The sequence below is a fragment of the Pleurodeles waltl genome, chromosome 3_1, assembly GCF_031143425.1.
Source record: "Pleurodeles waltl isolate 20211129_DDA chromosome 3_1, aPleWal1.hap1.20221129, whole genome shotgun sequence".
Lineage (NCBI taxonomy): Eukaryota > Metazoa > Chordata > Amphibia > Caudata > Salamandridae > Pleurodeles > Pleurodeles waltl.
The window spans coordinates 356,804,740-356,823,562 of NC_090440.1; the positions used below are offsets into that span (position 1 = coordinate 356,804,740).

The 18,823-nt window shown below is 45.1% G+C and overlaps 1 protein-coding gene across 1 annotated transcript in view; it reads left to right on the top strand.

Annotated features, from left to right (window-relative positions):
- The window catches only part of DTWD1 (DTW domain containing 1), an 87,014-nt gene that overhangs the window by 19,518 nt on the left and 48,673 nt on the right, over positions 1 to 18,823 (top strand). The window contains exons 2-3 of the mRNA XM_069222520.1: positions 11,478 to 11,810; positions 12,544 to 12,687. Of these exons, the coding sequence (XP_069078621.1) occupies positions 11,517 to 11,810; positions 12,544 to 12,687 (438 nt within the window). The 5' untranslated portion in view covers positions 11,478 to 11,516. The remainder of the gene's footprint in view (positions 1 to 11,477; positions 11,811 to 12,543; positions 12,688 to 18,823) is intronic.

The following is an 18,823-nucleotide window of genomic DNA, read 5'->3' on the forward strand; positions in this document are numbered from 1 at the left end:
AGGGTGCCGGTACCTGTGTGTGAGGGCACCCTTTCATGAGCAGAGGTGCCCCTACGAACTCCAGCTCCATTACACTGGACTTCATAAGTGCGGGGAAGCCATTTAACCCATTTACTGGGCACAGGTCACTATCTGTGTCCAGCTACATAATGGTAACTTTGAACCTGGGCATGTTTGGTATCAAACATGTGGAATCATACCCCAATACTGTTGCCAGTATTGGTTGTATGATCCCGTGCACTCTGGGGGCTCCTTAGAGGACTCCCAGCATTGATCCTACTAGTCTTCTGGGGTTTTCCAGGCAGCCTGCGCTGCTGCCACCCCTCAGACAGGTGGCTGCCCTCCTGCTGCTTGACCAGCTCAGTTAGTGGAAGGCAGAACAAAAGATTTCCTGAAGGAGAGGGAGGTAGCATCCTCTCCGATGGAAATAGGTCCAACATGGCTTGGGAGGGGTAGCCTTCCCAAGCCACCATTATGCTTTGAAGGGCACATTTGGTGCTCTCCTTGCATAAACCGATTTGACTCACTCCCTGTTCTGGTGCAAAACTAGACAATTGAAAGGAGAGTGACCACTCCCCTGTCCATCACCACCCGAGGGGTGATGCCCAGAGCTCCTCCAGGTGCCCACTTGATACTGCCATCTTGAATCCAAGGTGGGCAGAGGCCCCTGGGAGCATCTGAGTGGCCAGGTCAGGCAGGTGACATCACAGCCCCCTCCTGATAGGTCCTGGGCTATTTAGGGTCTCCCTCTCAGGTGGGTCTTCAGGTTCAATGTGCAAGATTCCAGCAGGACTCCTCTGCATCATTTACTTCATCTTCTGGCCACTGGTACTGCAACTGGACCCTCCAGGAACCGACAATCTGTAACTCCAGCAATGAATCCGTTCTGCAACATTGTTTCTCTGGCTCCTTCCAGCAGCAGAGAATTTCCCTGGCTGTACATCCTCTGAGGGCGACAAGTCTTCAGCTTGCACAAGAAGTAATAAGGAATCTCCCTTGGAGTGAAGGAGTCACTCCCCTGCATCTTCAGGCACCAACCTCAACGACAACCGGCTGCGTGGATCCTCTCTCCCCTAGAACTACGTGAATCCTGCATAATAGGTGGTGGTCTGGAGAGGTCCCCTTGGTCCTCTCTACCAACTATCCAACTTGGAAGACGGTAAGGCCTTGCCTTTCCTTGCAGGACAGTACCCCTGTGCACCTCAACTCTTGCAGCTGCCAAGGCTTTTTTGTTCCTCCTCCAAGGGATCTTCAGGCTCCATGTAGTCCCGGCCCCCAGCACTCCTTCCTGCTGCTCCAGCGAAGTGGGACTCCTCTTCAGGTGTGCTGAGTGGGCCTCGCTGCGACTCTTATGCCTGCTGCCAGTGGGTCACCTGTGGGGGTTGGGGGGTGCCTCCTTTTCTTGTGACTCTCCCAGCTGCTAAGTGTCACTGCAGACTCCCCTCCCTGGGCCTTGCTGGTCCTCTTCAGCCTTGCAAAACCATCTTCTCGGACTCTTGCATTTGCCAAGGCTTGTTGGCTGTTTTGCAGCACCATTGACTGACGACTGCCGACGTGGGACATCACTTGCATCGCTTCTGAAACTCCTCTTTTGCTCCTATGCTGCACTGCTGACTTTCTTCATCCACCGTCAACCTAATCCTGCATCCACAAAAGGGTGGATAGTGGCTCCTGCCACATCCGTTCCATCCAACTCGAACTGGACTTTGTTCACTTCTTTTGCAGGTTCTCTTCTGTCAGAATCCATCTTTTGGTTTCCGGGGGGTGGGCACCTCCACCCAGAGCAGCCGTTGTTCCTAACCCCAGACAGCACAAAGGCTCTCACCCCATGGGGTCAGAAGCTTGTCTGTTAGTGGCAGGCTGGCACAGACTGGTCAGCTTTACTCTAAAGGGGTGGGTAAAATATAGGGGGCATCTCTAAAATGCCTACTGTGTGCATTTTTACAGTAAATCCAACATTGGCATCAGTGTGGGTTTATTGTGCTGAGAAGTGTGGTACCACGTACCACGCTTCCCAGCCTTCAGTGAAGCCATCATAGAGCTGTGGAGTTCGTAATGACAAACTCCCAGCCCATGTACTTAATATGGCCACATAGCACTTACAATGTCTAAGAATGGACTTAGACACTGTAGGGGCATATTGCTCAGGCAGCTATGCCCTCACCTGTGGTATAGTACACACTGCCTTAGGCCAGTAAGGCCTACTATAGGGGTGACTTACCTATGTCATAGGCATTGGTTTGTAGGCATGGCACCCCAAGAGTGATGCCATATCGACTTTATCTTTTTTCTTCCCACCAACACACACAGTCTGCAATGGCTGTGTGCATGTGTTTGGTGAGGGGTCCCTTTAGGTGGCACAAAACATGTTGCAGCCCTTAGGGACCCTCCCTGGCCACAAAGCCCTTAGTACCACTGGTACCTTTTACAAGGGACTTAGCTGTATGCCAGCGGTGTGTCAGTTTTGGAAGCAATAATACAGTTTAGGGAAAGAGCTCTGGTGCTGGGGCCTGGTTAGCAGGATCCCAGCACACACTTAGTCAAGTTAGCATCAATACCAGGCAAAAAGAAGTGGAGTAACCCGGCCAAAAGAAACACTTTCCTACACAACTCCCTCCCAAACGAAAGAGGATGAGACTAACCTTTCCTAAGAGAGTCTTCATTGTTTAAGTGGAAAAATATGGAAAGTCCATTTACATTGGCATGGGCAGTTCCAGATCTATGTTGTACTGTAAAGTCCATTCCCTGGAGGGAGATGGACTACCTCACACGTTTAGGGTTCTGACCTTTCATTTGGATTAGCCATCTGAGAGGCCTGTGGTCAGTTTGAACAATGAAGTGAGTACCAAACAAGTATGGGATCAATTTCTTAGGCACTGTAGGAAAGTACCCTCTTTCTTGACATGGGTACCCCCATTTTCTGCCTGTTTGACTGGGATCCTGCTAACCAGGACCCCAGTGATTATGCTCTCTCTCTTTAACTTGTACCATTTTCGATCCACATTTGGCATACTGGTGCCCCCATGTAAGTCCCTAGTATATTGTACAGAGGGCATTGGGGTACTAAGGGATCCCCATGGGCTGCAGCATATAATTTGCCATGCATAGGGAGCCCAAGCAAAGGCTTCTGCAGGCCTGCCACTGCAGCCTGTGTGAAAGGGTGCATGCACCTTTTTTTCTTCATAGGTCACTGCACCAGGTCACTAAAAGTCACCCCTATGGCAGGCCCTCTTAACCCAGACGACCGGGTAGAAGTACCTGTGTGTGAGGGCACCCCTCCACTAGCAGAGGTGCCCCCACGAACCCCAATACCATTTTCATGGACTTCGTGAGTGCGGGGAAGCCATTTTATGTGTGTATTGGACATAGCTCACTACCTATGTCCAGCTACATAATGATAACTCTGAACCTAGGCATGTTTGGCCCTGTTGCCAGTATTGGAAGTATGATTCCATGCACTCTGCAGGCTCCTTAAGAGGACCCCTAGTATTGCTCCTACTAGCGTTCTGGGGTTTTCGAGACAGCCCAAGCTGCTGCCACCCCTCAAACAGGTTTCTGCACTCCTGCGGCAAGCCCAGAAAAGCAGAAACAAAGGTGCTGAGCGCATTGCCTCCTCCAGGGTGTCAAAGGCCTTTTGACAGCTAACAGTCCAGTTTCCTTTCTTGAGCATCTTCTTAGAGATCAGTTCTGTGAGGTTAGGGGTCACAATGGATCCAAACCTCTTCACAAACCTCATGAAATAACCAGTCAGTAAAGCCAAGGAATGCCCTGACTTGAGTCTGGGTTTTAGGAGTTTCCAAGTCCAGCATTTTCTAGATCTTGGGCTGTAAGGGTAGCACTTGGCCTCCAGCTACAAGTGGCCCAAGTATACAACAGTGCCCTGCCCTATCTGGCATTTGAATGCCTTGATAGTGAGGTCTGCAGAGTGCAGAGCCTGCACTACCTTCACCAGGTGCACCAGGTGATCCTGCTAGGAGGAGCTAAAGACAGCAATATCATCTAGATATGCTGCACTGATGGACTCCAAGCCAGCAAGGACTTGATTCACAACCTTTGGAAGGTGGTAGGGGCATTCTTTAAGTCAAAGGGCATGACAGTGAACTGATAATGCCCTCCCGCTGTAGAGAATGCAGTTGTTTCCTTTCCTGCTGGTGCCATGCGGATTTGCCAGTACCCTGCAGTCAAATCAAAGGTATTAAGAATTTTTGCTGCACCTAATTTGTCTGTCAGCTCATCAGGGGTTAAGGAGAAGAGCCCTGCATAGTGCTGCAAGACTTGTTTGCAGTCAGCCTGCTGTTGGGCAGTGAGGGTGTCTGAGTAGACAACACCATCAGCTGATCCATCTTTAGGTTGTGAGAGAGGAGGTCATCAGTAACCATCAGCATAGTTACATCAGCCTTGTCACAAAAAAACTGCAGTGGTTCACATGGTTCACTCTTTTGGGTGTGTCCTGCTTTGCTTTAGACCGAGAGGGAATGAAGTGAAAGGAATGCAGCACTCTGAATTTATTAAGGCACTTCCCAGGTTACACAAAGATAATAACATGATCACTTAATGTGAATGCAGCAACACATGTGCAACTCTTAAAATAATCACACCAGTGGAATAATAATAACCAAAGAAATTGCAATACATCAACAATGAATATAATATAAATATAGCAACACAAAAGGATGATGGACGGAGTGCTGAACAATGCAAACGCTCACCCCCAGTCACAGATCTGGGTTTAATCCATTGTTCTTTTGCTCACCATGTCACCCCAGTTTGGACCCAGCCATATGCAAGTCAGTTTTGATCCTGTTTCTCATGGGAACAGTCCAGCCCGAACTGCCAAGCCAGGTCCTCCCTGGACCGGAAACAAGCATGCTGGGACTGGTTTCCACATCAACCCTTTCAAAGGGAACCCCACCCACTGCTAGTGGAATTAGGGGGGCTTTGGGTGGTCACCTGCCTTACCACTGGCTTGGCAGGTGACACAGGAGCTGCAAAACGCCTTCACCTTTTGAGACATGTTGGGCCAGTAAAAATGGCTGATGAGCCTATTCCAAGTTTTAGTTTGGGCCAGATGCCCAGCTAGGGAAATGTCGTGCTAAAGCGAAGATTAACTCCCTAAAATGCTGAGGCACTAACACTCTCCTGATTGCACCAGGTTTGGGGTCTTTGGCCTTCAGTGTATAGGAGTCTCTCCTCCCAACAGACCCTGTGGGAGCCACTTACATTTCCCTTCTCATGTGCACCTGCTTGCTGCCTCAGGCCTTCAAGAGTGGGGCAGGTTCTCTGTCCCAGGCATAGCTGGTCCCTAGAGGGTCCCCCTGGGCCCAAGAACTCTACCTGTAAGGATCAGGTTCCCTGGGCTCAGTTCCCCCAGAGGATGGTAAGACTTCTTCCTGAGAAGAGGAGTCTTGTGCTTTTTGCTGTACAGAAACTGGTCTTACTGCCCTTTCTCTTGGAAAGTTGAGCCATTATTTCAGACACCAACACTTCTTTTAAACCCTGAGCTCAGCTCTGTGGCCTACCCTTCACACACACACACACCCCCACACACCCACACACCCCCCGCCCCACCCCCCACAATCTCGGGGATTCCCAGCAAGGCTGCATGGGTTTTGAGTTCTACCTCAGCCCAATCTGAGGACTCCATTTCATTCCCTAGCAGACGTTCAACTGGGATTGCAGAAGAGACCAATACCTGTTTCAGGCTATTAACCCCTCTCCATTCTAAGGTCACCATAGCCATGGGATGGACCTTAGTTACATTGTCAGCACTGGTGACTGGATTAGTTTGTTCAGCCAGCTACTGTCCTGGGGAAACCCGTTTTTCTGTCACCATGGTGACACTGGCACCTGTATCCCTAAGGGCTTCTACCTTAGTCCCATTAATCAAGGGATGCTATCTGTATTTGTTCACGTTAGGGGGTCCAGACATCAAGAGTGGCAACATCTACCCTACCCTACCCTCAGAAACTAAAGTAGCTTCAGTGTGGAACCTGATTTGCTCTGGGCACACTGTTGAGCCTACTTGGAGACTGGCTATACCCCCGCTAGCAGGTGCAGTACTGGGGGCTTCTTTTTGAGACAGACCAAGTCTCCAGTTTGGTGTCCATTCTTTTACATTTGAAGCACCAGATCTTTTCGGGCTCAAACTTTTTACCCTTGTACCCATGTGAAGATTATGAAGAGGCTCAGGGCCTACCCTTCTGCTCAGGTTTTTGGGGGCCTTTAGAAGGCTCTTTACTTTAATCCTTATGTATCTAACCACCCTTCCCTGGGGGAAGCTTTGTAACCCCTTTCTTTTGGTCACCCCTAGTAGTAGTCTTGGTCACCCTAGTCTTGACCCAATGGTCTGCCTTCTTTTCCAGTTCTTGATGAGAAATTGAACCTAGGTCTACCAGATATTGATGCAACTTGTCATTGAAGCAGTTACTTAAAAGATGTTCTTTCATTAACAAATTATAAAGCTCATCATAGTCATGCACTCAACTTCCAGTTATCCAACAGTCTAGTGTTTTCACTGAGTAGTCTACAAAATCAACCCAGGTCTGGCTCGAGGTTTTGTGAGCACCTTTTGAACCTAATTGTATACTCCTCAGTGGTGAATCCAAAGCCCTCAATCAGGATAGCCTTCACGTGCTCATAGGATTCAGCATTAGTGAGTGTGAGGATCTGATCCCTACTCTTACCAGTGAACAGTTTCCATAGGTGAGCTCCCCAGTGAGACTTTTTAAATCTTCTGGTTTTACAAGCTCTCTCAAAGGCTGCGAACCACTTGGTGATGTCATCACCTTCCTCATACTTAGGGACAATCCCTTGTGGGATTTTAGGGGTGTCAGAGTGTTCTCTGTCCCTAGTTACTAAGTTGCTGCCACCATTAATGGGTGCTAAGCCCACTTCTCATCTCTCCCTTTCTATAGCTAAGAGCTGTCTCTCCAAAGCTAATCTTTTGGCCATCCTTGCTAAAAGGAGGTCCTCTTCACTGAGGCTGCCCTCGGTGTGTCCAGAGGAACTAGACTCCCCTGTGGGAGACCCAGTTTCTGTGAGTACTATCCTTGGAGTCAGGGGCATTTGGTTAGGTGAGGAAGGAGGAGTTCATCCTTCTGATCCCTGACTTCTTCCCCATCTGAGGGGATGTCTTCCTCCTCAGTATGATGTATCTTTGCATACTCTGACAAAAGCTTCTGGAGCTTAATCTTGGTAAGGTTGGAACCAGTTTTGATCTGTTTCAGTCTGCAGAGGATACTTTCTCATCCCAAGATGAAGGTAAGGGGTGAGGTTGAGTTCCTCCACCATGTCCTCTTAGCTTTCCATTTTGTTACTAAGGTTGGGGATTTATTTTAGGGACTTTTAAATACAAAAAAAAAAAAGAAATGCTAAAGGGGACTTAACCAAGGCCCTAGCAGGACCTTTAGAAACAAATTGTCAATTCAGAAATCAATTGAATCTAAAGGTAATTTTGGAACTTAGTCATGTGATCCGATATTGGCTGAGTAGTCCAGCAAATGCAAAGTCGTAGACCTCACCGCTGATCCACCAATGTAGGAAGCTGTCTTTTTATATACTATACCAAAGTGAGGTATAATGTGCACAGAGTCCAGGGGTTCCCCAGAGGCTTAAACAAGGCTAAAGTAGATAGCTAATGCTCTCTTTTGTGGTAGTGTGGTCGAGCAGTTAGGCTTATCAGAGGGTATCGCAAAGCATTTGTTGTACAAACACAGTCAAGAAATGGGGCACACGCTCAATGACTAACTCAAGTCTGATTGTTTTTATATAGCAAACATATATTTTGTTACTTTATGTCTATGACCAGAAGATCTCTGGTGCAGGTAAGCACAGTTGCAAATAGTTATCAAGCATATGTATCAAATTTACTTTGGTTTTTGCAGATAAAGCAGCTTGCAATTCAGTAACACTTTTCAGTTTCAAAAGTTGACAGGGTGCAATTTTTCATCGGAGTCCTGGGGGAAAGTGTTAGCACATTTAGCAGGTAAGTACAGAACTTACGATTCCAGTCTTCGGTGGTTAGGATGTCCACAGGTTAAAATTTAGACTGATCCAAAAAGTGTACCACCAGCAATATGGGGTTGGCTGGGCGCAGAGGTCAAAGTTAGGATCAGGTTTGCAATGGAATCCTATGAAGACTTGGGGTGCTCAGTAGAATGCAGATTGCAGGTAAGTACCTATGATTCCAGGGCACAGGCCTGGGAGGGTTGCGTTCAGCAGCGTGAGGGCCACAGGTCTTCAACAAACGCACACTCTCAGCTGCACAGGGGCGGCTGGGTGCAGGGTGCAAACACAGAGCAGAGAGCTCAATGCTTTTCAAGTGGGAGACCCCGGGGGTCACAAAAGGTACTGCAAGCTGGGTCCAGGGGGTCAGTTCCAGAAAACCAAAGGTTTGACAGGCAGAAGACGCACCTGCTAGATGTTGATGGATCGTCAGGCGAATTCCCTAAGGCCAGGGGACTGCTGGTGCAGGGGTCTCCTTGGGCGTCGGGAGTCTTCCTCGGATCCGGTTGTGGTCAGAGAGGGTCCTCTGGATTCATGCTGCAGGCGTTGTTGTGTTGGTCAGAAGGGGTCAACCGAGACTGAACTTTTGGTCGGAGTCGCCTGTGGACCTTCTCAGGACCGGTGAGCCACCTGTACTCGAGCCGAGTGCGTTGGGTGCAGAGTGGGCAGGGCTCGTGGGTCTGGGGTGGTTCAGGAGTCCTTTATGGAGCTTTCTTCTTTACAGGGCTTCTGTCTTCAGGAATTATTGGTTCTCTGCTGGGCAGGCAATCCTCTGGGGGTTTGTAGACGTTGCTGGTCCTGCACGATGAGTCTCCTTTTTGGAGCAGGAGTCTTGAAGCTGCAGACAAGCCGGTAGTGCTGGGGCCTAGTCAGTTGTCATCTGGCATCTTCACTGTTGTGAAGATGGCTTTGCAGTCCTTCTTCTTTCTTCTGGAGGTCTCCAGGAGTCTGGTGAGTAAGGTTCGGGGGTGCCCCTAAATACTACATTTAGGGGCATCACAGGGGTCACAGGGCAGTAGCCAATGGCTACTGTCCCTGAGAGTGGCTACACCCTTCCCGTGCCCACTCCCTTTGGGGAGGGGAGCACATTCCTATCCCTATTGGTCCCTCTCCTCCAAAACAAGATGGAAGATTCTGCGAGGAGGAGGTCACTTCAGCTCTGGATACATTAGGGGTGGTCATAGCTGCAGTGGTCACTCCTTCTTGTTTTACCTAATTTTCCCTCGGGCCCTGCCGTCAAAAGCAGACTTTGTTCCTGACCCCAGAGAGCACAAAGGCTCTCACCGCATGGGGTCAGAAACCTGTCTGTTAGTGGCAGGCTGGCACAGACTTACACTAAAGGCCTGGGTAAATACAGAGGGCATCTTTAAGATGCCCTCTATGTGCATTTTACAATAAATCTCACACTGGCTTGCATACGTCTGGGTTTATTGTTCTGAGAAGTTTGATACCAAAGTTCCCAGTGTTCAGTGAAGCCATCATAGAGCTGTGGAGTTTGTAATGACAAACTCCCAACCCATGTACTTAATATGGCCACACAGCACTTACAGTGTCTAAGAATGGACTTAGACACTGTAGGGGCATATTGCTCATGCAGCTATGCCCTCACCGGTGGCATAATGCACCCTGCCTTAGGGCTATAAGGCCTGCTTTAGGGGTGAATAACCTTAACCATAGGCAGTGGTGTGTGGGCATGGCACCCTGCGAGGGATGCCATATCGACTTTACCTTTTTTCTCCCCACCAACACATGCACTCTGGAATGGCAGTGTGCATGTGTTTGGTAAGAGGTCCCTTAGGGTGGCACCTTACATCCATAGCCCTTAATGACCCTCCCTGGTCACAGTGCCCTTGGTACCACTGGTACGTTTCACAAGGGACTTAGCTGTGTACCAGGGGTGTGCCAGTTGTAGAAGTAATGATACAGTTTAGGGAAACGACACTGGTGCTGGGGCCTGGTTAGCAGGATTCCTGCACACTCAGTCAAGTTAGCATCAATACCAGGCAAAAAGTAACCAGCAGTAACCATGCCAAAAGGGGCACTTTCCTACATCGTCCTCTCGCAGGGCGAAATATATTGTCTTGCATTATTTAGAATAGAATCTTTCTGGCTCACCGAGGACTTTGTATCAGTGTGACATGCTCGTTGGAATAGAATGTATGAAAGCTTGGTTTACAATTTTGGAGTTCACAGGTACACACAGAGGAATAAAGATGTGATTTACAGCTCATTGTGTGGCCTAGTTATTCAGCAGGTACCAGGCTTGGGAAAACACTACAACCAGCAGCAATCTTAACATGATAGAGGTGTAAAGTCTATTTTTCATGTAGTTCACCATATTTGTTTGGGCTCAAAAGTGCTGCCCAAAGATTTTATCTGAAATTGGAAAGGTATTTTCAATTCTGGCTGCAGCATTTTCTTCCTAAAACAATTCTCCACTTGGAAGAACTCTGACTTAGACTCATTCAGGCTAAATCTACTAGTGGTAATCAATTGCTAGATCTCAAACATAATGTTGAGTTCCAACAAGAACTAATGTAAAGGCTGCAGGTATACTTTAAAAAAGCAACGGAGAAAGACTGGAGCCATGTGGTACTCCATTTTAAACATTGATGATTTTAGACTCTCTTGTAAAAACTCAACTCTAGATGTCTTGTTAGATAGAAAAGCTCAACACCCAATACAGTCTCCTAACCTGCTAAAAATGTGCTGGTCAAGGAGTCTATAGTCTCTGAAAGGTATGATAGCCTCGACTGAGCTGGTTCGCCAGTATCCTGTCAGCCTCAACCGCGGCTGTCACTTTACTCCTTGTGGGCGAAAACCTGATTGGTTGTTCCCAGTGACTTAACTTTACTCAGTATGTCTCTTCAGTTGCAAAGTGAATGACTTCTCAAAAATGGTTAGCTGGAAGAGATATTAGAAAGGAGTTCGTCGTTCTTGAGATTTTGGAGCATCTAGGCAAGTCAGCAATGAGCTTGGAAGGACAACACTCACCTTTTATTACGTATTTAAGTTTATGTTACTGGGCGATAGTCATGACACAGGGCCTCATTAGTGGTTAACTAACAAATTATGTTTGGCCTAACAGGGAGTGCTTCTGTGAGTTCAATGAAACACGTGCTTCTAGAGCTTTGCTAATTCAATATTATCCTCTACAAGTATTGCCATTGTGCTGAATGTATTATTGTCTGTTAAAATCTATGTGGAATGCTTATAATTAGGATTTCCGTAGCAATAAAACATACTAATCCGTGTCTTATAAAATTTACGGTTTGCCTTTTTTTTTTTACCTCAAAGCAAAGATAATTTTCCTTGCTACTTAAATGAAATCACGAATTGTTTTCTTACTTAGTGTGAAGTTGTCAGTTTCCTCCAGATGTTATGAAGTTTAATATATCAGGCAATACATACATTTTCGAATACCGTGATAGTATCATGGCATCTGACAACAGAAAGATTTGTTTGTATTGCAGCTGTATCTTGCTGAAGGGTGACGTTTATCACTGTCCTATATGAAAATAAAGACCTTTATGCAGGAATACAAGATGTCACAGAAGACACCTCCGCCTATAAAAGAAGGGGAAGATGAAAAATGCAATTCTCGACCAGAAAATCCACAGAGCATTGCACCTTGCAACGAAGATCCTCTTCAGAACTTGCATTTGGCATCACAAGAGGTGCTCGAGAAAGCCCAACAAAATGGAAGATCAAGATGTCCAAAATGCACTGCCTCTCGGATGTTCTATTGCTATACGTGCTATGTTCCAGTTGAAGCTGTTCCAATAGGAGAGATACCCAGGGTGAAGGTTGGTATTCCTAAATAAGCAGTACTCGTGTAAAGATGTGCGTGGGTTCTGTTTTGAACACCAAACGAGATCCCCACATCAGAAAACAAAGCTAAATTTCGTTACTTCATAATTAAATATTTGTGTGGCTCAAACAAAAATGTTACCCTGGATTTCTTGCACACCAAGATTGTGAAAACTCTTTGTATTGTGGGAGTGAAAGAGAATGTACTAAACAATTACACTTATGCGTTTGCTATTAATAATGATTTGTCTATTCCCTCAATGCGATTTGTTTGCTTGCAGAACAATAGTTTCTCTGTTTTCTATTCCAATAAAGTATATAAAGCATGCATGGTATTAATAGGAATTGTAGTCATGTCAACTCACAGCGAAGAGAACATATTTGTATTTCAAACCCTACCCTTTTAAAAAGCATTACTTATTCCACAAATTAAATAGCTGCTAGCTTTTGCGTTTACTAGAGGACAACGTTTCCCTCTTTCTACTTTCTCCCAAGCTAATGAACTTTTCTGGCTTTCTCTACGCAAATTGCATTTCGAAACGGATGTTTTTTCATCAGTAGTTATTGTAAAACTACTAGCTGCAAAGTTCCAAATTCTTATTTGGATAATTAAACCCATGCTTACGTAAATCTTTGATAAATTGGCCGCAGCTAGAAAAAGGAAAGCTGGCTTTTTGCCCCAATATATAAAGGGGATTTTTGACTTTGCATAACATTTTGTTATTACAGCTTCCATTGAAGATTGACATTATTAAGCATCCTAATGAGACCGATGGGAAGAGTACTGCTGCTCATGCTAAAATGCTAGCACACGAGGATGTGACCATTTACACGTATCCTTGCATTCCAGAATATGAAGACCAAAAACATGAAGTAAGTGTGTTGTGCCCTTCAGTAGTTTCTGTTGTCTAAATTGAGGCGGGTCATCCCATCCAACAGTGTAGCCAGATGTGTTACTGTTTGTACATAATATAATGCTACAGAATTCTCCAATTAATCTCTGCGGATTTCTTTTTAACTGGCCCCAAAATAATCCTACTGTGCCATTTGTGTAATATTACATTCTAGAAGTTGGAACATAACTTTTGTTGTGCAGCTTACACATGCATGTCAAAAAGTACTGTAACATCTGTGCCTGCAATTATTTTCATAGGGATGATTTGCTTTAGGTAATGTGTTTAGGTCTCTGGCCACTTGTTACACTTACTTAAGTTACAGATTTAAGAAAGTTGTACTTCTTGACAATGTCTTGCCTTGTCTGATTTTTGTAGTAATGTTAGCATGGTGAATGTTTACGATGTGCTGGACCACCAGGTGTGTCATCAAGGAATTCCATACTTGTTTATGTCAGTTGCTATTGTGGTGCCCGGCATGAGGTGTCACAGGGATGTGGCTGATGAAACTTGATTTGCTCTAAGAAGCTCCTCCTGCCTCCGGGAACCTTTCACCACAATTTTCTTAGCTAAAGATCACATTTTTCAAAATTTACTTCACACTTTGGGCCTGGTGATCTCAGCTGAGGATCCACTTTTGAGTTTATTGTACCAAAGATTTTCAGTCAGAAATAATGAGTTATTGGAAACATAGACCCATAATTTTTAATGCTGTAGACATCATTTTTGACAATCTTTCTTGATAAGCCTCAAAAGGGGCTGAAATCACACACACCCCCAAGCCTTTTATTGCACGTTTTTAATGCTGCCCAGTGTTGACGTAACATCTGCTTAGTTGTAGAAATATGTGAAAACCAAGTGCAAGTGTTAAAAAAAGGAACCCCATATCATCAAAGGTCGGCTTATTCTGAATGTCACTGGAGCATTTCCTGGTTGCCCAAAGCCATTATTTTGCATTCGGTTCTTAGGATAATCAACCATTCACCGAACACCTAACGGGCAGCATTTTCTCCTTATAAAAATACCAGAACATTGTTTCCAGGAAAGGGACAACAGGTATTTCGTGAAGATACTGGTCAAAATCCTCTTGCAGCTAATATATTAAAAGTTCACCATTCATGAGAAATATAATATGGGCAGAATTGTTAGTGTGAAGAAGTAGGAGTATTTCCTAAATACAAAATCTAGGCGGAAGGTGTCCCCTGGGTCAAATAATAAGCTATGGTTTACAATGTCAAAGAACACCTGACGGTCTAATAATACCAAAGCCTGATCTCAGGGTGCAGTATTTCCTATGACACTTGGGGATAAAAACACCTCTTGTTATTTCCATACCACATTGAAAGCCTGCTTCATAGAGTGCAAGCCCACTATTGTCCTGAGCCCATAATCCTCGTGCTGTTTTAAGAGGGCGATAGGTTTTAGGCTACTCTGTCTTGATACCAACAGAAGAGACTATGACCGGTCTGAAGCATAGCATGAAAAAACCTCCCGGGAGAACCAGGCACCATACTTCTGCCGCAGCCTTGAAAAGATTAACTGACACCTGGTCACAGATTTACAGATTTTTGGTTCCTAATGATACTTCGGAAGCAGTGATAGGTGGGAGTGTAACTTTTTAATCTACTCTTCTAGCTGGCCTCAAAATGTGTCAGCTTTATCTTTTTCCTCAAGATCTCGAAGTGATTGTATAATGGATTTCACATCTGAAACTTTTAATGCTTGTAGAAGTAAGACCTGTGTAATTCACAGTTCTGGATAAACACTGGGATTTATCTTGTTATACAGAATTGTTTTTTTTTTCCTTTTTGGCTACTGGTTTTATTAAACACAGCTAAGGCCTATCAATACTCCCATTAACGCTGCTACGATCTGGGTTCTCGCTATAGTAGTTTACTTAGCTACCCAGCCATCTATTATTTTGTGAATATAGTGTTGCAAGTGGAAGAGCCGGGAGCAGGCATAGAAATAAAGCAGGTTTTAAAACCAGCACACAGACGGTGGTATGGCTTGTTATATGCACAGGTACTGCCTTGCATGTCTAGATATTGTACAGTCTCGTGGAGCAGCTACACCCACTCTCCGAATATAACAGCATGGCACAATCTGCAGCACACCCCACACCATAGCACTGACACAGCTAGCCAGCAGCTGTGCATGTATTTCTGCCTTGGTATTTGTGAAGAAGGAACTGAGCTCAAGAGCTGCAGAATGGTGAGTGGGGTGCCTGGCTGTCAAGGAAATACAATTATTGGCGAAGGTCAATCATGACTGTCGAGTGCTTCTTTTGTCTTTTTTTCATTCTTTTATGTTTGTTTAATTTCATATATTCCATTGTTACAAACCCGGTAGTTATGTAAAATTTACTATTCACTGCCATATTTATCAGCAGTGCTAATTGCATATTCAGTCATTTTTGTTCCTATATTGTTTTGCTCCCATGTTGCTTTTCAAGAACTATCTACCAAGGTGCAGTAAGTTCACTTTTTCTGTTTCTCTTACATTTTTAGTTGCTATTACTTTTGTTCCGTTCCGTTAAGTCTTGTGTAATTCTAGTTATGGCTTTTTGGGGTGGTGGGCGTTCAGCAAACATTTGCAAACATGTCTTGTTAAGGTTGAGTCTTCAGTAGCCCACCTCCAACTCACAGTGTTGGTTGGAATGGACCCAGCCAGCCTTTCTCCCACACGTTAAATCTCGGTGGCCTGGCTGTAAGATTCCAAGCATAACAAGATAAGCAGCAGCAGGACAAGACAACAGTGTCAGCAGGGCTAATATGCGGTGTTCCAGGCTGGACGAAGTGGGCAGTATTCCAGATTTTAGAATGTACCTTGTGCAACATAGTCCAAGCATGTCTAAATGATGTTCAGTAGACTGCCGATCGCCCCAGCTGATATTCCCAAACCTGGACAGTTGGGTGAACGTCTCATGCTAATAGATGTCCTGCGTTTCCTTAGAGTTTCAAGTGAGCAGCCTTTCCAATCTCACGGAGGATCCTGAGATAGTAGGAGTCATAGCCTGCATGCAGGAACATTATCTCAGATATTTAGTGTAGATGATTCAAAACAAAGAATAACAAAAAAAAAGACCAGGGAAGGGAATGAGAGATGGGTTTATCTTCAATGGGCTGCATTCATCCTCCATTTTGTATACGCCCTTCATGCATTTGAAGGAATTGTTCATGATTGGTTCTGTGTAACCTTGAAAACACCTTCACAAAGCATTTTACTTTAATTTACGCATTTGTTTGTAAAATCTTATGCCAGCAATGGCTGTGTATGATGTTCATGACAGTTACATTTATTCAAAAAAGATACTAAGAGGCCCCATTTGTTCTGCAAACCTCTGAACGTAATTTACAGGGCTTGGGAGTAGACAGCTTCTGCAGGGTGCCTCTCGGCACTCCAAAAACACAGATTATGCTACCACCAGCCAGGGCTCAGTCAGAGGGTTTCATGGAGGGCTAATCCTTTGATACCAAAAAAAGGTGACTATGAGGAACACCTATCTATAGTATGAGGGACTGGAATGATTAGTGTTCCCTTGACCTGTAGCCAAAACAAAAAATAAGGGTGGAACGTGAATAAAAGTGTTAAGCTTACTGTTACGCATAAACACGTTTTCCTGAAGCTAACATGTGGCAAGGTTCACAAGCATTGGTAAATGCATTAGGTTGCGCCTATGTGATTAATAATATATTTTTTTGCTGTTGTAACTTTTAGCTTGGTGAGCAGTTGCACAATGTAAGTTAATGAATCTCTGTTAAAGTGTTATGACTTGTTTATTGGGAAAGCCAATATATTGTGCAGTAACTGGTGGTAATACAATGCAGAGAGATTAGGTAAAGGGAGGAGTACAAAATAAAAAACAAGCTTACGCTCTGCAGAAAACACCAGGCAGTTTGATGTGCAAATGAGACAATAAGTGAGGCAGGCGGCTGTAAAGTTGCATTTCAAGTGTGTCACCACATGTTCTGCATTGACTATCGGACACGGATATCGAGTAGATTGTGCAGCCACGCTGGACATCACTCCACAAATGCTGAGCCTGGAGCGCAGCCTGGAAGACATTTTAAATGTAATGCATTGAATCAGTGCACTGTCTCCACAAAGTCCTTCTCTGGATCATTTGGGTTAAGCAGGACAATGCTGCACAAACTCAAGCCCAATGTCAACTTTAAATCTTAGCTCCGTCCTGATCTGTGTAACAATTCGTATTGTAACCGTCACTACTTAGCTGAAAACATAACATAGCAAACTTGCTAAAGGAGACTCAAACACACCCACGACAGGAACCCTTGATCACATTTCTACATCACTGAGTACAAAGAAGTAATTTTGTTTGGGTATCACCGCACATCAACGCTCTTCAAAGCGTTGTGAAATTATAGAAGTAAACAGAATGAAAATGTCATTGCAATGTAAAATATGAACAATCTCAAACCAAACTCGCATTCGCATAATCTCGTCAAAGTCCTTGGAAGCTTTTTTCTCCACCTAAGACTGGAACTGTGGATAAACCATTTTGAAAAAGAGAATTCGGTTTTTAAACTTTGTTTACCTTTCTCTCATGCAGATGAGATGGAGCAGTGGGTTGATTGCTGCCTGTTGAGCTGAGACTGCTGCCTCATGGCAGAGAGAGGTGCATATACCATGGGGCTGGCTCATCTGTTTATACCTCCTAAGAGGACACTTCGCTTTTTAGGGAGTTAAGCAATGATATCAGCGCCAAGAGGCAAGAAAGCATGCGCTCTGTAAAACCCTAGTGAACGCCTGTGATTTAATAATACATGCTCCACCAGCTTATGGGCAGCTATCCTTGGGTTTAGAGAAGCAGGTGCATTAATAATGTGAAAAAAGTTAACAATGGCGACAAATATATCAGCACGCTTCGCAGGGGGTAGACTAAAAGGAAACAGGTGGGACACACACTGTGTCAAAACATATTTATGAAAGACCTTTGCAAAACCAGATGGAAGAGCAGATAGATACCAGTGACGACAACAAACAAGGCACATTTCACACACCATGACAATTATAAACAGAAAAAAGGCATGCATTTTAGGAGGCAGTGGGTGGGTTATCTCAGCGTTCTGGTATACACCTTGCGATATCCAAGTGGTTTGTGCATTGAAAAAGATTCTAGCATTTCCAAGAACATATCTAAAACAGACCAACACATACTCACACCTGCAACAGAGTTCAGGACGGCTTCCGGAACTGACAAGCCACTTCTAGTGGCTTGCCCTTTGCCCACGCCTTGTACAGGGATACCACGGAACATGTACACTGTATAAAGCCTGTGTGCACACAGACTTTGCACGCACAAGCAGCCTGCATTTTAAGACCTACAAAATCGGTCGTAGCAGTATGTGGGCGCAGAGAGCACATTTGCACACTATTTAAGATGAACTGTCTGTAGACCTGTAGGGATAGTGATTACATGAGACATAGGAACAACCTTCACAAAAGATCTGGTCACGTGCACAGCCAACAGGCAATGCAAGGTGGGAATATAATTAGAGTGAAGTTGTACTGCCATGGGGCATTGCAACTGAAAATCAAGAGTTAATGTGGATATAATGAGTAATAGTACAGAGGTAGCAAAACAATGACTGTAATGAAGAACCAACCATAATCATTGAGAATGCCTTGAAAAACGGCACATGGAATCCAATTAAGGCACATACTTGGCCAGAGGAAGGAGAAGAGAAGGGTCCACGTCGTTTAAAAAGTGGTCACAGGCAGGCGAAGAACCTGTGAACAGTGGTTAAGAACTAACAGTAGAGGAAGGTGGCAGGGGGGCAGATGGGCCAGGGAGAGACTAGGCATGCAGCAAGGTGAACAAGCGTACCTGGTTGCTGGGAGGGATTATGCTCAACACAGGTAAGTATAGTACAATGGCGATACCATCAATAATTGCACAGGTCGCCCTCTGCAGGTAACATGGCTGGGGAGTGAAAGGGGGTGGGGAAATTCGTGAGAATGGAGACCAGACGGTTGTACCGAGCATGTTGGAGGCAGAGGAAAAGAAGGCATTCACCTGGGAGCCTCAGCGAATGGTCCAGCTGTCATAAAGAAAAAGGGCCCAATATGTAGGGGGACAGTTAAGAGAAATA